A 23,395-nucleotide genomic window follows, 5' to 3' on the forward strand; every position below is an offset into this window, starting at 1 on the left:
TCATTTAAAAAGTTAGTTTCATAATTCTTTTTTTTTTATCACAGAGTCGTTTGTATTAATACAAACGACTGTGATACATGTTTTTAATTGTGTTGTTGGCGAGAGGTTTTATTTCTTTATTTTTACTCGTAGATTTGTTTAATCATAGTTTCGTGTGAAGTCATTTAGGCCGAATGTGGATAAAAATCCCAATTCACTGTACGCAGTTTTGATATAAGCCACACGGGCTGCGTACATTTGCCGATTCACAAACAAACGTTCAAACGTGGATTTCTTTAACGCAGCACGAATCCCTGCGCGGTAAATGTGACACCGCCCACCGAGTGGGAGGGCCCCTTTAAAACTGTGCCTGTCAATCACAGCCAATGCAAGTTGAGTGTTTTAACGAGCAAACAAAACGAGGCGGGGATTTACCCAGAGTCACTTCTCCACCAACACCACCACCCCCTTTCTCAGTTTCCTCTCTCACATTCGGGGAGTTTGATTTTTTCCTTCTCCTTTCTTTATCGAGGGGGGGTGGGGGGTGTCTTAGGAGGAACTATGACCGCAGGCACAATACAAAGCCCACAAAGAGGAACACTTCGGGGGGAAAGTAGTTCTAGGACGGGGTGAAGCGGAACTCCGTCACGTCGTCACTCTCGTCCGCTCGGGACAGCGACCCGGGAGCCCGACCGGAGCTGATAAAAGAACAATGACGTGACCGACATCGCTGGTATTTGGCGACGTGACGTAAGGACAGTGACTATGGTTACCGGAGAGGAGCTGGAGGAGAGGTTGAAGAAGCTCCTGGTGAGGCTGAAGATCCCGCAGGAGGACCGACAGCTCTGCACGCTGATCCAGATCCTCCAGGATCTGCTTTTCCTCGCGCACACCGACAACGGTAGGGCAACAAAAAAAAACCTAAAAAATATATTTAACTTTAGGTAAAGTTAAGTAGTAGTAACAACACAGTGGGAAAACACTCCAAGAGATGAGCTATTAAATATGTCACATTATATGATTTGAGTTTTTTTAATTGTTTCTTTCACATAGGCAGTGGTGGAAGAAGTACACGTCCTTTACTGCATTTAGGCAATATTTGAAAAGGAATGCTACTTGAAGTAATGAATTAACATGACGTTAACGAGTATCACTCGTGTTTTTGCAGGTGGAGGTTGCGCTTATCTGAGCTGCTTCATATGTAGCAGTGTCAAGTTCAAGTTGTACATACGCTTTTATTGTGAAATATTGTTCAGTAAGGTAACTGGGACGTGAATGGGGACGAAAGTACAGCAGTAGTTCCCTAAAAGTGGTGGAGTAGGAACAAAAAGCCACAGAAATACTCCGTGAAGCACAAGTACCTCAACAAAGTACTTCCACCACAGCTTCAGAGTTTGGTCCTAAGTTTTGCTTGTCAGTTTAGGGTTCTTCTAAACAGATTGTGAGACTTCTTTGTCCACTAACTGCATCCTCCAAAGGCCTCACTTAGGACCCGTGCTGCTGGTGAATAGCTTACAGGTGAAGGTGTGACGCACACTGCAGGGGGCCGATGCCCTGTTGAGTTTATTTAATCCAACAGAGCATCATCTGGTTTTTAATATGAAGTTGGTACCACTTTTATGCGTACTTTTCCAAGTTGCTGCAGTAGAAATTTACTTTTATTTAGCTATATATATATATATAGTAAAAGAAAAAAATACAGTAAAAATAACTCAAAATATTCCCGTTTCAGCCCCTCAATTGGCTGTTTTTATTCTGTCTGGTGTCAAAATAAATGGAATGTCTTGTGGTTTTAGACAACAAGTGTTTTCACATTGTGTTCCTCTTCATCTCCACTGACTGTGATCAATACCAGATGATCACACTGAGTTCAGTTCAGTCTAAAAATGGAAATTAGTTCACTCAAAGCGGATTCTTCACAGTTTTCTCTTTGAATATCTGTCGCAGCTGCCGAGCTGTTTGAGGACAAAGACGTCCACGGCCCCCTCGCGGTGGTGCTGTCGTCCTACATCGGCAGCAGAGGAGTCCAGCAGGTACCCCGAGACCCCCGGGACATCCCATTCGTCTGCTTGTGTTTCTCCTTGCCGTTTTTTCCCTGCATCAGCAGTTTTGTTATTGGGCCATCTTGTAGGAAACAGACTTCAAGCAGCGGCGTCCGCTGCTCACCTTAGCCGCTGGCGTTGCTCCGGCCCAATCCGGCATGTTTACAGCGTTGCGTGACGGCGGCTTATCACAAGTGTGATAGCAGCGCGACACAAACCCGAAAGTCAACACTGCGAGTCAGTCGGCCGTGACGAATTGCTGCCTGATGAATGAAACAGAATCAGGTTTTCAGAAATTCCAAGCGCCGGGGGGAGAGGTTATTTTAATGTGTAAATCCCTTTCGGAGATCATAAAAGGGACACGTGATCTCTGTCCGTCATAGACGACCGCTGAAAATGTCCCTGGAAATAATCTTTTGAAAACAGCAGGAACCTGGTTTCTCCTTTTTTTTTCGAGCCGTAGGCACATGTGTGACACATCAGGCCCGATAGTGTGAATCATTTAAAGCCTGTTGGTGTTGAGAAGTTTGACTTTGGAGATGGAGAAAACACCCGATTGCTATGGGCTAATCCACCATGCAGTCAAAGTAGTTTTCGTTCAGGTCCTCAGGTGCAGAAAGTGAAAGCACTCTTCCCCCCTGAGCTGAAGTCCCCCTATTTGGTCCTTCATGCGTCCTCGTTTCTGTGCTGTTGATCTTTTGATGGTCTTCTCTGTTCCAGGTGGGCTGGTCGTTGCTTTGTCGGCTGATTGAAATATGCCCCCACACGCTGGACCAGCTGACCAGGCCCCTGCAGGCAGCCAAGGACTGGGAGGTACTGGGAGTGCACCAGTAAGTGAAGCCGGCCGATGGCCCAAAGTTTGTGCGCCTTAACTTCAGATGGCGACATGCTGAACATTAGCATGCTAGCATTGTGAGCATCCTGTTGTTAGCATTTAGCTCAAAGGCCGTGCTACCACAAAACGAGAACAACATCCCGATCACATTTCATATTGACGGGCACATTAATCATAAGCATAGTGTTGTTAGTTGAGTTTCATGGATTTAAATAAGACTTGATTTCTCAAAGGTGTCTCTTTTTGAGGTAACATGCCGGTAAAAGTAGTCAGGAATGTTTTCACACATATTTGTTACTCTCACAGTTCATGCATCAGGCCAGTTGGGAAATGATCACCCCCAGAGAAAACTTTAATTAAACTTTAGTTTTAGCCGCCTCACCTCTACATCTACATCAGTTTTCTTTGAAGTGAATAGATTTTGACTTTCAGAAGTTTGATAATCAAAAGTTCATTTGATGGGCTTAGTTGGCTTAGTCGCTGTCTTGTCTTGATTTAAGAGTCAGGTAAGGGTGGAAGCAGGATGTGCCGAGCAGGCAGACACGAGTCTGACAGGATGGGGAGTCAGTTTCTGTCCTGGCTGAGGAATGCAAGGTCTGCGGGTCAACTAGTAGATTTTCCAGCCAAAGGGGGGTTTAGAAACACACCAACACTATTCAACATACACACTCTGTTCACTGATGTTTACGTTAAGTCAGGAGTTTGGACATTGGATGTGACCGGATCTTTAGATGCAGGAGGTGGAAGGTCCTCCTCTACGCCAGTTTAGGGCCAATAGAAATCTTTCCTTCTCTGTCTTTCGAGGTTTATAAAACATGATGTTCTTGCTGATGTTAGTTAGTTGTTCTTCTGGACTGTGTGCTGCCTGAACTGCTCCTGCCTTTGCAAATGCAGCGCTGATACTTGACCTGTGATCTGACAAATAAATCTCCCAGAACGAGAGAAGTTGTTCGGCTGAATTTTTGATAACCCCGACCAGGCTCCAATTCTTGAACACGTATTCTTACAAGTTCCAGATTGAAATCATACAATATCACTTTCAGGTTTCAGATCCTGTTTATTGTTGTGTACTCAAGTCCTGGCATCACGTATTAGCCCCCCCCCCCCAAGTGGGCTTTTCAGTTCCCTTTTGTAGAACTCAATATTTGTATTCCACCAAGCTGTGTGTTCTTACTGCTCATAAGAAAAAATCAAATAAAAAATAGATGCAAAAAGCTTCCACGCAGCATTTAGTTTAAAACATTCGGTGTTTAGGCTTGAGCGTGCAGACCGTGAAATGATTTTAAAGGCCCTCCGGATCGTCTCTGTGTGTTTCCCAGGCAGATCTTGAAGGCGCTGCGTCATCACTGCGCAGACTGCCGAGTCACCGTGGTGGGACTCCGAGCTCTGGCCCTGCTGCTCCGGTCAGGTACAACTCGTAAAGCTCGGCTCAAAGGTCGTCGGCGCACTCGCGCTGGAAGGGATGTTTAAAGATTGATGTCAGCAGATCAGTATGAAAGGAAACTAAATGATTCACAAAAAAGCCCCTTTTAGGTGGAAGGAATCTAAAAAGTAAAACGAGTCGGTTAATCATCAGAAGAACTGCAGTCAATGTGTTATTTTCCTTGCAGCCTGGAGCAACATTTAATTTCCTTTTCCTAAAGGTTATGCGTATTTGTTATAATGTTTTACAATGCTTTGTGGGGTGTGGAGCTCCTGGAAAAGCCAGAGGATAAACTCAGACAGGCCTCGACTCACCTGTGACACTCTCACCGAGGCCTTTTTATTTTTAGGGAAAGAAATTCACATGATGCCGAAAAATGTGTCTGCAAATGCCAAAAGATAATCACTACTTAAAATGACAAATTATGAAGCTAAATGTTTGCTGATAGTTTTACATTTCATCCATTTTTCACAAACTCCTCATTCCCATTAAGGCTTCAGACTTATTTTGTACTTCTCTTCATCACAACCGCATAGACCTGATTCCTCTGCTGTTGCTGGAGGAGGAGGAGGAGGATGTGTTCAGCCTGGTGCTGGAGGCCATGAAGACTTTTCCTGCCACGGAGGAGGTGCAGCTCCAGGGCTGTGGAGCCCTGCAGGTCCTGTTGGAGAGAGGTGAGAACACACAGGCACCACAACCCTGTGTGTGTGTGTGTGTGTGTGTGTGTGGAGGGTAACCGCTACAACTTGATGACACATCTTTGATCCGTGTGTGTCTTTTTACAGTGATATGTCGGTCTGGAGGCTACAGCATAAAAAACTACTAAAGAGATAACAACAATAAAGACAATTAAAGCAAACAGAAAAACAATTTGACCATTTATGCGTATTTTAATTATCAAAGAAGCACAAATATCAAGAAGAAGTGACCAAATCCTTTTTCTGTGGACCTTCTGCTACCTAAAAGATTTAAGAAGAAAGCAAAGCGCGCTAGCCAATCAGAGGCGTTGCGGTGCGAGTCCCCGCAGAATGTGGTTGCAGAAATGTTTGTGTGCTTTTTTTTCTTGCGTTCCCAGTCAGTGATGACCACCTGGTGGAGTTCGTGGAGAACCAGGATCACGTCGCGGTGCTGGTGGCCCTGCAGAGGTTCCCCGACAACCCCGAGCTGCTGCTGCAGGCCATGAGGGTGATGCTGCCGCTGGCCCGTCCTGGTAATACCTCAGACCCCCCCCCGACCCCCCCCTCCCACGATACATGAACAGATTATCCTCTCTTTCTTTTTTTTTTTCTACACAAGGACGCCGGTTCTCATTTTACCCGTTGTGACACATGCGTTCACACTCACCCACACCTCGCCGCGTGGTGATGGTGCTTCTTACGGAGGAGCTGTTTTGAGAAGATCGTGCTGATTTTTCCCATCAGGCAGCAACGTGGAGATGTTGATGTCGGGAGGAGCTCGGTTCTACAGCGTGGTCATCACCGCCATGGACACCTTCCCTGAGGGGGAGGAGCTACAGGAGACGGCCTGCTGTCTGCTCCGGAGGTTTACGTCAGGTCAGCTCCGAGGATCAACTTCTTACAGAATGTAGACGTATTAATATTTAACCTTCAGCGACATACTTTTTTGGGTGTAATTGCGGAGTGCGCTTGTTTTTGTGTCTCCTTTCCAGAGAGCTACTACAACATCCTGGTGATGAACGGCGTGCAGAGGGTCGCGCTGAGAGCCTGCCGGACATTCCCGGACAATGCCAGGCTGCAGGCCGCCGCCCTCTCCTGTTTGGCCGACCTGAGTGAGGAAACACGCGCGTTTATTTAAACAGCTTTCACACCGTTGGGTGTGATTTAAGCTCATAGGAGCTCATCCACGCGTAAATAGATTAGCCTCTAACCGGAAAGACTTGATTTCTATCCTGAATGTGTGACCCGGTTAAACTTAGAAAACACCAGGTCGTCATTGGCTTTGACAGAAGTGAAACTGAAATGATCTACTAGCGACACCAGTTGACTAGCGCGGTCCAGTTAATGAATCAGTAGAGTCACAATATGCCCGAGGAGAAAGAAAGTCTCTGTCTGTTGTCGGTGGGTTTAAGAAGAACGAGTTGTCTGCTCGTTCAAAAAGCTGTGGCGAGTCATTACCTTTTTTCATCCAAAGCAACTTATAAGTGCATTCAAGCACGAGTCCACAAACCCGAAACAACCATAGTAGAAACACCATTTATGTGCCGATTTGAAGCTGCTGAAGTGGTACCAATTCAAGGTATCGTCCGGAGAGATGTGTTCTTAGTTTGCAGACTTTGTGCCTCCGTCCTTTCAGCGGCGACCATCGTGCAGAGCAAAGTGGTGGCCCAGCAGGGTCTTGAGGAGGGCGAGCAGGAGGAGAACCGGGGCCGGGAGGAGGTGGAGGACCTGAGCCTGGGCTGGATGGAGGCCTGCTGCACGGCGCTGGAGCTCCACCCCGCCGAGGCGGACGTTCAGGTCGGTCGCCGCCCGCTTTTTGTTTTCTACATTTTTTTTGGCCCTCGGAGAGGGACAGGTGGGATGATTCTGATCTGTGTATATCCCCTCCCCCTGCCGCCTCAGGAAGCCGCGAGCTGGGCCATCCACAACCTGTCGCTGCACGGAGCCGCAGTGAACCACTCGGAGGGGGACCAGAGGTACACGCTGAGTGCAACCAGAGTTGAAACCCCCCCCCCCCCCAAAAGAGTTGGCGAACTCTATTAGGAGGGTTTGCTGGAAAGCTCATGAGATATTCTAGGAACGTGTGTGTATAGATCTGCTGATGTGTGACTGATGACGTCCTATTTGTGGTTTCCAGGACTCCTGTCCACAGACAGCTGATGGTGGCCATGCTACTCCACTCCTCCTCTCCCAGTGTGTTTCACGCCGCGACCAGTGCCATCGCCACACTCCTCGCACACAACGGTGAGGCCTCAAACGCTGCTGATATTTCCTGTTCCACCCATTCTAGTGAGCCGTTATCTTGTTAATACCTTGAGTGAGTGTCTTCAGATTTTGCAGCCAAGCTCAGACTAGATTTAGAGTTGGGTGGTCAAAGGTCACATAAGATATCAGGAATGTGCGTCACAATCGCCGGAAACCAGACGTGGTGGAACATCCTGGTATTTCTTTCGCATCCTGCCTTTGAGCTACAGGGGACTTGAACACACACCGATTGTCTAGAACTTTAGGGTAGTATTGGTAGTAACAGATTTCTTTCTGTTGGCTCTTCCAATGTGTCTGTAGGTGAGATGCGTTCCCTGCTACTCTCCAGCGGCCTCCACGTCAACCTGGTGGAGATGATGAAGAGACACACCACCTCAGCCAAAGTGTCCATCAATGCTTGCAGGCTGCTCAACCTGCTCTTTCAGGGAAGGTGGGCGTTCTGAGACAGAAGGAAAGCGATCATCCGTGTTTGTGTATACGACTTGTTTTCTGAAAGGTGTCTCCACGGCACTGTAGGACCGCTAGTCTGGATGAGTTGAACATGGCCATGAGTCAGATCCTCAGCACCATGAAAGTCCACAACTTCCAGCCGGAGGTTCAGCTGGAGGCTCTGCAGGCCAGCCTGGTCTTCCTCTGCCCAGGTACCAGATAGGTGACAAGTGTTCATTTTGGATTCAACAGGTGTTCAGTTCCAGTCTCTGTGTTCTGAAAGTTCCTGCTCCGTTTCTCGGATGTCATTAGATCACATAACTGACAACAGAGCGGCTGTGTTCACCCGTTGCCGTGGTGTTGTATTTATGTCTTAATTCCCAGACAGGAGTCTGAGGGAGCACAGCCTCTCGGTGGCGGACCCCGACATGGCCGACGTCTCGCTGAAGGTGCTAAAGACCCAATGTGTGGTGGAGGGAGCTCACACGGTCTACCTGGAGGTTCTCAACAGGGTACTGACTGACCCCCCCCCCCCTCCCAAAAAATATATCCCTTTGATTATTACTTGTTTTGCCTCATGAGGGCTTTCTGGGTGTAAATGTGCTAAATCTAATTCTTCATTGAAGGCTTTTTAAAATAGTCTGCTGATATAATTTCTTTAAAGGTCACAAACATCACAACAAAATCACCCAGCAAGCTTAAAACCCCCCGATGGGATTTTGTTTTGCAGCAGCAGTAAAAACAAAGTTCTTCCATTCATTTCAGAAATGATACGGAAGCTTTTCTTTCACCCAGAACATCGTAAAGGGTGTAATTACATTTTCCAAAAAGAATTTGCGTGTTGACCCACTGAATCAATAGACATGTTTCCGCTGTTTTTAGAGGATGCGTTGAATAAGTTCAAATCAAAATGTTGAAGCATGCCTATTGTTTCTTTCACTGAGGTTTTTTGCTTTGGTTGCCATGCACACGCTCAAACACTGATGCTGCATCAGCCACATCTCACACTAATGTGTGCCTGTGTGCGCCTGCAGTTCATCAGCAGCGCCATCATTCAGAAGTCCGGTCTGAAGGTTCTGTCCGCTCTGGCCGACTGCTCCGGCGCTGTGGACCTGCTCTGCCAGCAGGGCGCCATCGACACGGTGCTGCACACGCTGCAGATGTTCCCGCAGGAACGAGGTGACCGTGAACGGCCGCCTCGGCGAGTAAGAGAATCCTGTGAGCGTGTGTGACTTCCTGCTAAATTGTTCCCTAACTCCCTCCAGAGATCCACTACTGGGGCTTCACGCTGCTCACCCACCTCGTGTCCAAGAAGAAGCTGTCGAGGATGATCGTTCCCGTGCTGGCCTCCGTCGTGGTCGCCTCCCTCCTCCAGTTCAGCGACGACCCAGAGATGCTCCTGAAGGTGACCTGTGTTACATGCCCGTCGCTGCCGTTTGTCTGAGCGTTGTGTGCTTTGTGGGTACTGTAACGTCACTGTGACGTTCGATCCCGCAGTGTTTTCAGGTGGCTCTGAGAATGCTGGACGCCTGCTCAGGAGCAGCCGCTGAGCTGCAGAGGGAAGACTTCGACCGACTGATCTTCCAGCAGCTCAGAGTGGAGAGACCTGACCAGAGCAACTACGCTGTGAGTGAGACGGACAGACGCGACCACAACGTGCTCGAAAACCCAGTTCGAGTCCCCAATCAAATGATTGAAGCCTTCCAAAAAGCAAAAGGAAGACGTGCTTCTCTCACGTCGACTCACGTTGATGTTGAGGATTGACCAGGGCGCTTGTCATTTGTACCAATTCTTTGCAATTTCTGTTTCCATTTCCATCACTGTTGTAGACGGAGCTTTACATTGACAAATCCCCAGACATTTGAATCTGGAGGTTTCTCGGGTGCATATAGGGTGAGCGACTGTGGGTGAGTGGGGAGCACGGTCGTCCTCCAATCAGAGGGTTGTCGGTTCGATCCCAGGCTCTGCTAACCCGCATGTCTATGTGTCCTTGGGCAAGACACTTAACCCAACATTGCTCCTGTAGCTGCGACAACAGTGTGTGAATGTTAGTCACTGGTGGGCAGGTGTCACTGTGTGTGGTTCTCCTGTCATCAGGGTATGAATGGGTGTGAATGGGTGAATGATGTCATGTAGTGTTAAAGCGCTTTGAGTGGTCAGAAGACTAGAAAAGCGCTATACAAGTACAGTCCATTTACCATATAGAGGCCGACTGATACAGAATCAACCTTTTTTCTAACCGCTATATTTAAGTAATAGTTCTCTCAGATTTGTTGTCCTTCAGTTTCTCCCGCTGTCGTTAAAATGACATAAGCAGAAGTACGAGGTGTTCCGTCCTCGGTCACACACTGGCTTTCCTGTACCACACGCACAGAGGGACATACAGGACAGAACAAATACTGGACATGCTTGAATAAGACTGCAAAGTGTAACCCTTAACTCGATAAACCACTTTGTGCAGGATCTCGTTTAATTCCCCCCTCCCCCTCCCTTTGTCTAGCTGCATAAGTCGGTGTGCCTGGCCCTTTCGAAGATGTGGTGCGACGCGCAGCTGCACTACGGCATGCTGGAGAAGGCCTGCGAGGACGGGGACGCCGCGCTGGCCGAGTGTCTGATCGAGCTGGGCGCCGACGTCAACGGGAAGACCAAAGCAGAGTCGCTCATCTACCAGGTCAGAGGTCACCAAGCCGTTTTGGCGTCATCCTCAGCCCCACCGACGGATGGATTCAATGACATTTCACCCCTGGCAGGTGTGCGAGCGCGGCGGCCCCCAGGAACTGGTGGAGCTCCTTCTCGCCCGAGGTGCCCAAGAGCAGCACCTCCGCAGGGCTCTGGCTGTGAGCGTGAAGCGCGGCGAGGGACCCACGGTCATCCAGCTGCTGGGCCGCCTGGGCCTGGACCTCCACAACGGCGCCCTCTGCCTGGGGGGCTTCAGGCTGGGCCGCCTAGACGCCGCCTGGCTCAGCCCGCTGCTGGAGGAACGGGGCCGGGCCTGCAGTCTCCGTCACAACAAGAGTGAGGACGGAGCTCACGCTGTTTAATCTCACGGGAGCTCGTAGCCCCTCCCCCATCACCGCTGCGCTCTCTCGCTCGCAGGTAAAGGCGTGAGTCTGGCGAGGTATATTCAGTCGCTGCGGAGGTCCAAGAGCGTCAACGGTCCCCCCCGATCTCCGGGCGAGCCCTATCTGACTTCCGGCTACATTTCCGACGAGAGCGACGACTGCAGCTTGGAGGACAGTTTGTTCTACAAAGAGGACATGGAGAGCGATGGTAAGAAGCAGAGATGTTAGAGAAGTCATTTTTACTGCAATTGATACGCTCCAAGTACACAGGCGGTGAATGTTTATTAGATTTGAACCTCTGAAGTTCAGATAAACGATCCATTCTCATGAGGAGAGGCCAGAGTTCACGCCTGGCCCGACACGCTGCGGTCGACATCGTGTCATCCGGGGTGACTTCACTCCTTCACTCTTCAAGGCTGCACATTGATTCAGATGTTTCTGACCTGGGATCAGTCTCTGTCTGTTCCTACTCGTGTGATGATGTTTCAAATGTCCGACATCTATCCCGATTTAACAGTAGATGTCGGGCATGTTTCATTAAAGGATTAATAACAGTAACTACTAGAAATCGACCGACTGTTGCTTTCAGGCTACACTGACTATATTTATATTGTAATTTGTTTAATGAAAAACCTAAATGTGATTTAAATCTGTGGGTTTATCAGAGGCTGCCTTTTGTATAACAAGACGGGAGAAATGAAGAATAAATGAAATGAACGTACCTCCATTTTCCTGTACATTACAAAGGATAATTACAACACCAGGGAGCAGTAACCAGGAAGCAAGCAGGAAACCTCAAACTATGAATGTGAATGTTAAAAATATGAGCTGATGCTGATGACGTCCTGCTCTCCCACTTTGTAGAAAGTGACTCGCTGTCGGCCGTTCTGTCTCCAAGCCCCCGCAGTGGTTCGGCGGAGGAGGTGAAGGGGGGGTCCTTCACCATGAAGCGGGGACGGCGCAGACACGCCAGTGCTGAGGTAGGAGAACTTCTCCGTCATGTGTCGAGTAGTCGGGACACTGGATCTCATGTAGGTTCCTTTTTTGCATTCTTATCTTCGTCATTCATCATCATTTTGATCGATGTCAGTCGGAGAATTCAGTCAACTGCTGACGAATGAGGAAAAATATTCAATTATATTGAAAACATTAGCTTATTGTAAATGAATGGGGACGTTTTTAGGCCGTGTGATCAAATTAAGGACTTTATAATTCAAACTGCAGAGCCAAATCGGACCATATCATCACGATTATTAATCTATTTGTAACTTCAGCTTCCATTAGACTGAATACTGTAATGTAGGAAACGTGTGGACTTGTACAAGCACTTCTTCTTGCTGCCCCCTCTTTGTAATAGACTAGAATGGTGTATTTCTCACTCTTGTTTGTTTGTTGTCCTTCCAGACCGGTCAGGCTGAGAATGATCACACTGATCTCGCTCAGAGGAGATATGGAAGGACCGGCTCGAGTCAAAAAGGTTTCAGTCTGACCTCGTTCTGTCAAACCCAGCTGCGGGAATGACGACCTTCAAATGTGGATTAGTGACCGAATAGAGTTTCTCTGTAGCTCCCGTGATACACGCTGCCGCTTGATTCAACCCACTTCCCTTTTTCCTTTATTCAACCAAGCTCCGGTCAAAGAGGCCGAGAGGATCGTCCTGCTGGACCTGTCTGGGAACGAGCTGGCCTCTCTGTCCTGTCTGATGGACGACGGCTTGGTCCAGCAGCAGCTGGGGCATCTTCTCCGCCTGGACCTGAGCCACAACGGTCTGCTGGATTTCCCCCCCGCTCTCTGCCAGGTAGCGCGGCGCAGAGTCACAGATTCGTCGAAAAGTCAATCGTACGCTGAAGCGCTTTTATCTTTTTTGTTCTGCAGAGCTTGAGGAGTCTGACCCGACTGGACCTGCAGGGCAACCAGCTGCGGTCGCTGCCGGCGGAGCTGCTGACCCTGCTCTCACTGAGCACGCTCAACGTCTCTCGCAACTGCGTGGGTCCCCTGCTGACCTTTGACCCCGCCGTCAGCTGCCCGTCGCTGCGGCAGCTCAACCTGTCCCACAACCAAATCACAGCGTTCCCTCGGGATCTGGGCCGTGCCGCGGCTCGACTGGAGGAGCTGTCCATGGAAGGGTGAGCCGCCGCGGCTTCCGGGCGCTTTTATGGCGATGACAAACGTGTGTGTCTGACTGCAGGACATTGAGGCGTTGTTTCTCCGCTCCCTCCTTTCAGGAACAGTTTGACCGAGCTCGTTGCGCCTCTGTGTCTGCCGGAGATCAGGCTGCTCGACGTGAGCAAGAACGGCGTGGAGAACATTTCTCCTGACTTCCTGAGCGGCTGCCCCAAGCTGGAGACGCTCAGCGCCTCCGCGAACAGAATCTGTGAGAACCATCGACTTGTTGTCACATTTAAAAACAAATGTGTCTACAACTTGATCTTGTTGATCTGTGTCATCTATAAATCACTCCAGCATATAATGAGATTACTTTTATGTGGAGGGAACAAGCAGATGTAAACGTTTAGGGATAGTTTAAAGAGGGGAAAAACACATTAGAATCAACCGGGTTCAACTTTAATTCAATTTACTGCAGGAACTACAGGAACATTTGACTGTTCTTCTGAATCATCCGCACAGTCTTGAGTTCTTGAGCGTTGTTTTGTGATGTAGAGACATAGAAACCTTCTTCACTGTCCCCTCCAGGTTCTCTGTCACATCTCCCCACGAAGATCATAACGCTGAAACTGGCCGACAACCGCTTCGCAGATGTTCCCCAGGCCATACTTGAACTTCCCAAGTGAGTTGGATCCCTGTTTGGAATGGTCTCAGTGTGGATCAGCCACACACTTCACACGTCCCTCTTCTTCCACGTGTCCAGCTTGCGCTCGGTGGACATGAGAACCAACCGCATCGCTGCTCTGCCCGGCCCGGGACTCTGGGCGTCCGGCAACCTCCGCGAGCTGATGTTCAGCCACAACGCCATCAAAGTTCTGGATCTGAGCGGGCCGATCCACAAGTGGACCGGGCTGGAGAAGCTCCACCTGAGCGACAACGAGCTCACTCAGGTAAGGAGTGCTCTCTCAGACCTTCTCAGAATCACAGTGCACGGCGGCGTGGACCACCACGGTGTGTTGTTTCGGCTCAGATCCCCCAGCGGATCGGCCTGCTGGAAGGAATCACCTCGCTGGACGTGAGCCGTAACGCTAACCTGCGCTCCTTCCCCGATGAGATGGGGAAGCTGAGCAGACTGTGGGACCTCCCGCTGGACGGCCTACGACTCCAGCTGGACCTCAAGCTCATCGGCGGCAAGACCAAAGACATCGTCAGGTCTCCTTTCAAAACCCATATCCAGGCTTTGTGATTGCTCGGTTCCTGGATTATGTAGAGGGACAGGTGAAGCACATAGTAACCCCCCCCCCCCCACACCCTCCCAGGTTCTTCCAGCAGCGACTGAAGAAGGCGGTGCCGTACTACCGCATGAAGCTCATCGTGGTGGGGAACCCCGGCAGCGGGAAGACCGCCCTGATCCAGCAGCTGATGAAGCTGAAGCGCTCCCGGGTCAACTCCAAGATGGCCGCCGCGGGCATCGACGTCCGCGACTGGAGCGTCAGGGAGCGGGACAAGAAGAGGATGGTGCTGAACGTCTGGGACTTCTCAGGTAATTCACCGTGGATGCTGGAGTCGTTTACTAGTGAAGATGCTCCGTAAGCAGCTAAAAGTACCTCACAGTAGATGAGTCTGTCTGTGTGAACTGTATCCAAAGTCCTCTCCTTGTCCCACACAGGGGGGGAGGAGTTCAGCGGCTCTCACCCTCACTTCCTGACGTCCAGGGCTCTGTACCTCGTGGTGTACGATCTGAGCAGAGGAGCCAGCGAGGTGGACGCCCTGAAGCCCTGGCTCTTCAACATCAAAGTGAGTCGACAACCTAGTGGATAGAACACAAAGAGGAGACTTGGGGGTAGATATCCAATTTCTTTTTGGGAGAAGATGATTTGTAGGCAGGTGTAGCTTTTAAAAAACAAGATTCTGATTTAATATTGGGAGTAAAAAAACTTTCCAAGAAACTATTTCAAAATGAGAAACAACTAAATTCTTAGTAGAATCACTGAGGGTGCGTCTGTGAGGTTGGATCCTGCAGTGGATCACTTGATCAAATTACACAATAATCAACTTTAGCAATCAGGTACTTGTAGTACTTGTAACTTTAAAGAGACATTTTATATCTACAATTGACCTTTTAGACCGTTTCCCTTCACTGACCGACTTAATTCACGTGGTTTTTAAGACACAAAGTGAAATAAATGGACATTTGTAACCACCACCTCCCCTCTCTCTCCTCCAGGCTGTCGCCCCTCTGTCTCCGGTCATCCTGGTGGGAACCCACACGGACGTGAGCGACGAGCTGCAGCTTCAGGCCTGCGTGACCAAGATCAGGGAGGAGCTGCTGAGGCACCAGGGCTTCCCCGCCATCAGGGACTACCACATGGTCTCTGCCTGCGAGGACTCGGACGCCATCGCCAAGCTGCGCAAGGCCATCGCCAGGGAGGTCACCGGCTTCAAGGTAAAAGGACTCACGAGTTTTGTCTAGCTCCCGCTCGGCCCCCAACCTCCTCCATCTCCTCCCGCTTCCACAGATCCAGGGCCAGCCCGTTATGGGCCAGCTGGTCCCTGACAGCTACGTGGAGCTGGAGCGCCGGGTTCTGCAGGAGAGGGGCAAGGTTCCCCCGGAGTTCCCCGTCCTCAGGCACCGGGAGCTGCTGCAGCTCATCCAGGAAAGTCAGCTGCAGCTGGAGGAGGCGGAGCTTCCCCACGCCGTCCACTTCCTGAGTGAAGCCGGTGAGTCATTCGGCTTTTCCCAATTCAACGCATGGCTCCGCTCTCATCAGCACCTTAAGACCAAGATTGTAATTTCATCTTTTCCTCTTGCTGAAGGGGTTTTATTGCACTTTGATGATCCTGCACTCCAGCTCCAGGAGCTGTACTTCATCGACCCACAGTGGCTGTGCAACATCATCTCCCAGGTAGCTCCACTCTTCTTTCTCTCCGGCCAAGTTATTGTCACATCTACGGGAGCCTGGTGTGATCAATCTACACCGTGCACGGCCAGACCATGTGTGTTACAGACACTGCTTCACGTTCTATCTCACTCTAAATGGATTTACTTAAGCTAATGAATCAACAAGAGACAGTTTTTTTTGTTTTTTTTACACAATGTGACTCCTTTTTGCAACCAGAGGGGTCGGGTGTAAAATCGCAGCTGCTGTCCGTTCTCTCTGTGTAGAAACTCATTCTAAAGAACTGCGCCCCCTGGGAGCATCCTAAAGGAGTTGTCCAGCGCTCAGTGGTGGAAAAGTCTCTGTCTGAGACCCAATGTTTCCCCAAGAGCCACCTGACGCAGTTCTTCAAGCTGCTGGAGAAGTTTCAGATCGCGCTGCCCTTCGGCGAGGACCAGCTGCTGGTGCCCGGCAGGTACGTTCTGTTCTAAGAGCAGGTTGTGTTTGCATAGAGGCCGAATCAATTCGTATGTCACCATATTTCCACGCCCCAAACTAGTCTCCTCCTTTGCCCAGTTTGTCCAAACACAGACCGGTGATCGAGCTGCCTCACTGCGAGAACTCCGAGGTGATCGTGCGTCTGTACGAGATGCCCTATTTTCCCATGGACTACTGGTCCCGCCAGATCAGCCGCCTGCTGGAGGTCTCTTCTTACCTGCTCTGTGGAAGAGGTGAGCTGAGTACTCGTACTACAGTGCTGGTGCAAATGCTTAAAAATGGACGCAGGAGTTGTTCAAAAAAGTGAATTATCTGGCTGTGCGTCATCCAGGAAAAGCGGTGCGACCCAACCGGATCTACTGGAGGAGGGGCGTGTACCTGAGCTGGTCCCCGGAGGCCTACTGTCTGGTGGAGGCCAATTCAGGGGAGGAGAGCCCGTCCTGCTTCGTCAGGATCACTGTGCCCTCGTCGCGCAAAGGTGCTTTGGTTTCGAAAGGAAAAAGTCGTATCTGTCGGCCGTGTCCGAGTTAACCGCCGGGGTTCTTCCCGCAGGCCGGGTGCTGCTGGGTCAGGTGGTGGATCACATCGACTCCCTGCTGGAGGAGTGGTTTCCCGGCCTGCTGAACACCGACGTACACGGCAGCGGCGAGCCTCTGCTGAAGAAGTGGGCGCTCTACAGCTTCGAGGACGGGCAAGAGTGGAGCAGGATTCTGCTGGAGGACCTTTTCAGCTGTTTTGATAACGGTTTGTAAACTATAAAATAGCAACCTTATTTCCTCTTTGGTGGAAGGAAGAAGCTATGGTTTTATGGCTGGAATTCGCTTCGCTAAAATCTGTCCTGTGGATGGTTTTGTTATCCATCCTAGATTGTCTGCTGGTGAACCCGGAGGACCCCCGCTGCACCCTTCCCATCTCTCAGATCGCGCCCGACTTGGTGCTGAGTGACCAGCCTGCAGGAACAATGCTGGACAGCGAGGAGCTTCACATGGACATGTCCAAAGAGAACCGACTGGGTACACCTCGTCTCTTTCCACATTGTTTCCTCTCTTGTTGCTTGCCGTTGTCAGAAATTAAACAAATAAATAATTGTTTTCCTCGATGCCTGTCTGAGGTTGAACTAAAGGCATGAATCCGTTTCCCTTTCACAGGGGACGGCGGCTTCGGGACGGTCTATCGAAGCATCTACAAAAATGAAGAAGTGGCCGTAAAAATCTTCAACAAGCACGCGTCTGAGCTCTACATCCACAGACTCCTCCGACAGGTAACGAGGGCCGCTTCGAAGACACCACCGCGGTCCAACGCGCGCTCAGCAGCTCACTTCCTGTCGTCCTCCCGTCTGTCCCAGGAGCTGGCGGTGCTGGGGCGCCTCCGTCACCCCAGCCTGGTCGGCCTGCTGGCGGCCGGCTCGTCTCCTCAGGTGCTGGTGATGGAGCTGGCTCTCAGCGGCTCGCTGGACGCCCTGTTTGAGCGCGAGCGCGGTGGCCTCAACAGGAAGCTGCAGCACAGAATCGCCCTGCAGGTGTCCGACGGACTCAGGTACCGCGTCCCGCCCGCCACGATGAGTCCGAGAGATTGCCAATGCCGTGTTTTTGTCATGCACTGAGGTTTGCAGCATGAATATAAAGCAATACAATATTGATTGTCTAACAATCTAAACATAAATAATGCGTCACAACGGGGTTATAAATGAGTAACTTATCATTGTTTGCTTGCAGACTTGTTGAGTTTTTCTTCACTTTTCCTAAAGCACACAATGACCACTTCACTTCTATACAGGTACCTTCACTCGGCCATGATCATCTACCGGGATCTGAAGCCCCACAACGTCCTCCTCTTCAACCTGAAGACCGACTCAGAGCTCATCGCCAAGATCACGGACTACGGCATCGCCCAGTACTGCTGCAGCATGGGAGTGCGGAGCTCGGAGGGCACGCCGGGTGAGACGCCTCCTTCAAACACCCGTATTTCAGTCCATTCATTTATTTTTTTTAAAATAGTATTTATTATTTATTTGACATAAAGTATCTGTAACCTCAAACCTGCACTATTTGTAGTAAAAAGGGTAGTCAATTCTAAAATATGCCATAAGGATATTGCTCATAGCTGTTCCTTAAGAATTGTATCGGGATAAAACATATCGTGGGGTGTCGTCCCTTTTTTTTGTGTTTATGATTATCACAAGGCGCCTGAGCGGGACGGTTAGCTCTCCGTTTGTAAATGCCATCCGTTTGTAAATGTATACCTGCGTATCAGGTTTCCGAGCGCCGGAGGTCGCCCGCGGCAACGCCATCTACAACCAGCAGGCCGACGTGTTCTCCTTCGGCCTGCTGCTCTACGACCTGCTGACCTGTGGCCAGCGAATCTCCGACGGCATGAAGTTCCCCAGCGAGTTCGACGAGGTGGCGGTGCAGGGTAAACTTCCAGGTGAAAGAGTGGAACTAAGAATACGTTTTAAGGACGGGCTTGCAGCCACAAAACGCATAGATTAAGCTGAAGGGTTTAGGATTCAATTCATCCTGAGACCATAGTTTTTATCTTCACACGATGAGACATAGAAAAGAGTGTTAATGATGATAATAAAACCATCCTAGAAATACGTAAAACGTAATCACATTAACGACGTGCGTCACTTTGTCATCTGGTGTATATATTTATATTCATTAAATGAGTGTATAAACCGGCCCGCCCTGAACACAGACCCAGTGAAACACTACGGCTGCTCCCCTTGGCCCGGCTTCCAGGCGCTGATGAAGGACTGTTTGAGGGACAGCCCTCAGGGTCGACCCACCTCTGCTCAGGTGAGGCCCCGGGCCCCCGTCCCGAGTATTGGTGCCATCAGCGAAACCCCCAAAGGGAGCCTGTTTAACCCACAGCTGGTCCCGTGATGTGTGCAGGTGTTCGACAGGCTGAACTCAGGGCAGATGTTGTGCCTCATGAGGGAGCTGGTGGTTCCCCGGGTGATCAATGCAGAGTGCCTGGCGGTAAGCGCCGACCCCCTGAACAGCCACCGCGCCTGGGTGGGTGGAGGCAGCAGCGCCCGGAGGCTGGGCTCCATCACGGCTGTCCACCTGGACGGCAGCGGCGTCACCACGCAGGTGTTTAAAAGGAACAGAATGGAAGAATATGACGTGTATAATGTGGCTTATCAAACGTGCACTTGTTTCTTTAAGTAGACAACGGATATTGTCTAAATATCTCGCCTTTCCTCCTCTCGTACCTCCTGTCTGACGCGGCGTCTCTCTCCCCCCCCCTGCAGGAAGTAGAGAGCAGCCCCGTCTTGTGTCTTGTGACCGTCCAAATCCCCAGCGAAGCGTGCGATTGGCTGGTAGCCGGCACGCAGTCCGGCTCCCTGGTGGTCATCAGCACTCGGGACCCGTCGGCTTGGCACCGCCTGCAGAGCGCCACGGACGCCGTCACCTCGCTGTACTTCCACGTGCACCCTCGACGCGCGTAAGTATATATATATATATATTGTTTTAAATATATACATGTTGCTTTGTCTGTAGGTTTATTCTTTATTACTGCCGTTGATGTAATGATGAGAGGATATGTCATCTCATTAGAGCAGCATTTGAGTCAGAGAGTAATTTCCTGAAAATGAAGTAAATATCTTATTGCACAACGATATTGCATGTGGATTCATAACAGTTTGTGTGTATGATCTCTTTGATTAATCGATACTTCTGTACAGAAACATGTGAATTACGATAGTCACGACTGGGGCCAGACTACTTTTTCACTGAAGATATTCATGATGAATCCACAAAGTCTTCCATGTATTTTCAGTCAGAGGAAGAATTACTTGCTTGTCGGGACGGCCGACGGAATTCTCACCGTTTACGAGGACTCTGTTCTCAAGGTATCATCATAAACATCATAAAAGATCCTGTGTCCTCACTGTGTGTCTACTGCGTCTGATTCTCTTCTGCCCCCCCCTCCCGGCCCCTACCTTCCTTCTAGCAAGAGAACGGGCAGCCGGTGAAATCGCTCACTGTGGGAAACATCAACACGCCCCTCGTGTGCCTGGGCCAGTCGTCTCACCCGCTGGACGGCAGGTCCGTGTGGGCCGGCTGCGGCACCAAGATCCTCGCCTTCACCGCCGACTACGAGGTGGGCAGGAGCATCGACACCAGACCCAACCTCGTCCTGCAGTGAGTCCCGGAGGGGCGCGCCTTCTCATCTGAGCATGGAGGGAGGGGTAGGACGGGAATCAGGCTCAGGGACGGCGAGTCATTGCGTCTTCGTGTCTTTCCGTTGTTCAGGCAGCAGCGGCCGCTGGGGGGAGAGGCGTGCGTGTCTCGACTGGTCGTGGATAAATACGTCTACCTGAGCAAAGCCGGCACCACGAGTGTCGAGGTTTGGGATAAGAGGGGCGAGAGGATGGTGGACCGCGTCGACTGCGCTCAGATCATCAGGTACAAACGCGCAACCATGTGCATTTATTATAGCTTTGCTGCTGGGTTTAATTTGGACTTTGCACAAACAGAGAAGTCACTTTATTGACTTTGAATTGTTGATTTTTTTTGGAGGGGGGTGGGGTGCAGGTGTTTGTGACTGCAGCTTTGTCCTCCTCTCCCTGCAGACACGACTCCGCCGTCAGGAGCAGGAGGGCCAGTGAGGCGGAGCTGGCCGGCGAGGCGGCCCCCTCCTGGGCCCAGGTGAAGGCCCTGCTGGTGCAGAGCGCTGCAGCTCTGTGGGTGGGAACCAGAGGGGGCCACCTGCTGCTGCTGGAACTCTCCAAGCACCAGGTGCTGCAGGTCATCGGCCCCTGCTGCGACTCCACCCGCTGCATGGCCTCCGCGCTCATAGGTGGCTGCCTTGTCTGTTTTTGTTTAAACGTCCCGTATTTCTAGAAAAGTTCTATTTTCATGTGTTTAAAGTAAAAAAAATACAAGCAATGTGTCCCTTTAAGAGCCGCCAGGATTTCTACACAGCCGTGACTTCACAAGAAGTTTACTATTTTTTCAGTTTTAACCATTAAAGATGCGTTCCAGTTCCAGTACAGAACTCTGTAGCTGTTGCCTAGTATTTCTGTTGCAAATGCTAGAACCAAAGAGTAGAAAAGAGTGACGTGGTGTGTGCATTTCCCGTGATCAGTGTAGCATTACGTCACGGTGGGGTTAGATAGCAAACTGGGCAGCTGCCCACTAAGAGGCCGGCTGGCTCACTTAAATTCTCGATAATTAGATGCTACACTTGTGACAAAAGATGAGCTGGATAATGATGGCACACATAAAAATGGCCGCCGCTGTGACCATGCAGCTCGATGATTTTCCTTCTACTCCTTTTTTAACTTCTACAGCTAAATCTGAGCATTTAAAACTCAATTTTAAAATACATATGTATTCAAGCAGTCACGGGAGTAATGTTTTAGACATTAAGTCATGCCAATACGTTGTAGTAGAATCCCAAAATACAAAATGGACCATGGAATAAGCATGTCGTGTCTCCTTTAATAATTTATGTATTTGTGTATTTGATATTGTAATTAATGTGACACCAGTGTGCCGTCACACGTGTTGTCGTGGTGTGCGTGTGCGCATGAGTATGTTTATTGGAAATATATATTTTTTTCCATGGCTAGATACACTAAACTGGAAGAACGTGGTGCTGGTTTTGGGCAGAAAGGTCCCACAAGACGCCGATCAGTTTGGTGAGTCCGCCGGTTCGTTGTTTGTGTCGCACTGCGTCTGTGCCGGGTGTTTACAGTGTGCTGTTTTTATTTGTTGTCCTGCAGACAAGGAGTCAGTCCTGATGGTGTGGAACAGCTCTCTGCCCATGGAGGTCAAAGACTTGAACAAACACTGTGAGAAAAGAGAGCAGATAGCAGCCAGAATGAGGGAGCAGCTGCATTAGGACTGAGTCCCACACGTAGGTGCTTTTATTTTATTTAAAGTAAAACTGTCTATGAAACAGTCTCAATCTTTTTAATTCCGACGCCTGTATTTGACCTTCTTAAACAATCAAGACCATCAGTGAGAATAGGCTACTTCTATATGTTTTCTTAATGTTTTCATCGTTAGTGCCACTGAGTTGGATTTGGAGTAAAATGTCATTATCGGTGCTCTGGGACACTACCGCTCCTGTCCACAGGGGCCGCCAAAATCAATATACAATTATAGTTCCTCATAGTGACTTTAATGTTTTGGGCTCAATGAGGTCAATATCAAAACCTCCAGATGTCCGTAATATTTCACTTTGAAATATTTTAAGCCATATTGCCTAACTTTAACAAATTGTGGTGCTAGCAGTAACAACTGGTTCTTAATATTTCCTGCAGAACATTTGTGGAAAAGGGATCGACGCCCGGTGGAATGATGTGTCAGCAGTGCACATTGAAGGCCATGTTTTACCTCATTTTCTTGCAGCCACTCTTACTTTATCAGTGCACTGACCAAAAACCAATGAAGGGGTGGGCGGCACATTGCAATGGATTTATTAAGAAATGGATGTAAAAAAAAAATCTCTAGTTGACGATTAATGAAATATTTTGCCGTGTTTGACTAGACGTAAGGGCGGCACGGTGGCGTAGTGGTTAGCGCTGTCGCCTCACAGCAAGAAGGTCCTGGGTTCGACTCCGTCCAGAGGCCTTTCTGTGTGGAGTCTGCATGTTCTCCCCGTGTCTGCGTGGGTTCTCTCCGGGTTCTCCTGCTTCCTGCCACAGTCCAAAGACATGCTCTGGGGATCAGGTTAATTGGGGACTCTAAATTGCCCGTAGATGTGTGAATGATTGTGTGTCTCTGTGTAGCCCTGCGATTGGCTGGCGACCAGTTCAGGGTGCACCCCGTCTACGGACGGATGGATGGATGTTTTTGGATGGCTGCTTTTTCTAAAAGGGACACAGTCTGATTTGCGTCGCCATCAGCAGAGATGTTCAAGACCTCCTTCTCTAATGAAGAGACTGTTTACCTGCAGTATGGTTTTAAAAAGGAAAAACATGGAAGAAAAGCCAAAGGAAAGAAGCCTCTAAAAGTGTTTATTTGATTATTTATTGTCACGTCTGTGTGTGTTCACCTGGGAGCTCTTTCACTCTTTTATCAAATGATTGTTCTGAAAGTTGATGTTTGATGGGTCGAGAAATGACTGATGTACTGTGATGCTCTCTGTTAATGTAAATGAACACAGAAGGAGAAAGATTTTTGGTGTTTGATTTGTGGATTTTATAAATAGATTTTCTGCTTCTGTTCTTTCTGTGAATTT

General features: G+C 49.6%; 1 protein-coding gene across 1 annotated transcript; it reads left to right on the forward strand.

Annotated features, from left to right (window-relative positions):
* Window positions 1-365: 365 nt before the first annotated feature.
* lrrk2 (leucine-rich repeat kinase 2) lies at window positions 366-23,381 on the forward strand. Its single transcript, XM_040162690.2, has 52 exons — window positions 366-880; window positions 1,927-2,012; window positions 2,742-2,851; window positions 4,176-4,264; window positions 4,816-4,953; window positions 5,355-5,489; window positions 5,701-5,832; window positions 5,949-6,068; window positions 6,593-6,753; window positions 6,859-6,932; window positions 7,094-7,200; window positions 7,522-7,651; window positions 7,738-7,862; window positions 8,035-8,162; window positions 8,685-8,829; window positions 8,916-9,055; window positions 9,148-9,276; window positions 10,151-10,321; window positions 10,401-10,665; window positions 10,747-10,920; window positions 11,577-11,692; window positions 12,117-12,189; window positions 12,341-12,510; window positions 12,588-12,838; window positions 12,938-13,086; window positions 13,407-13,500; window positions 13,582-13,768; window positions 13,849-14,030; window positions 14,138-14,361; window positions 14,488-14,615; window positions 15,046-15,264; window positions 15,338-15,539; window positions 15,636-15,724; window positions 15,985-16,172; window positions 16,274-16,428; window positions 16,527-16,673; window positions 16,748-16,939; window positions 17,062-17,208; window positions 17,344-17,456; window positions 17,541-17,731; window positions 17,972-18,132; window positions 18,449-18,619; window positions 18,893-18,993; window positions 19,090-19,290; window positions 19,452-19,645; window positions 19,982-20,054; window positions 20,156-20,346; window positions 20,458-20,610; window positions 20,778-21,004; window positions 21,780-21,848; window positions 21,933-22,066; window positions 22,476-23,381. Exons 1-51 carry the CDS (start codon window positions 745-747, stop codon window positions 22,049-22,051), a joined length of 7,572 nt encoding a protein of 2,523 aa, XP_040018624.2. The 5' UTR covers window positions 366-744; the 3' UTR covers window positions 22,052-22,066; window positions 22,476-23,381.
* The last annotated feature ends 14 nt before the right edge of the window (window positions 23,382-23,395 follow it).

This window comes from Gasterosteus aculeatus, chromosome X (genome assembly GCF_964276395.1).
Source record: "Gasterosteus aculeatus chromosome X, fGasAcu3.hap1.1, whole genome shotgun sequence".
In the NCBI taxonomy this organism is placed as follows: Eukaryota; Metazoa; Chordata; class Actinopteri; order Perciformes; family Gasterosteidae; genus Gasterosteus; species Gasterosteus aculeatus.

Coding starts and splice junctions, on each gene's coding strand:
- lrrk2 (XM_040162690.2), top strand. CDS start 745: ATGGTTACCGGAGAGGAGCTGGAGGAGAGGTTGAAGAAGCTCCTGGTG. Junction 6,754..6,858: donor CCGCCGAGGCGGACGTTCAG/GTCGGTCGCCGC, acceptor CTGCCGCCTCAG/GAAGCCGCGAGCTGGGCCAT. Junction 20,347..20,457: donor AGACCCAACCTCGTCCTGCA/GTGAGTCCCGGA, acceptor TCCGTTGTTCAG/GCAGCAGCGGCCGCTGGGGG.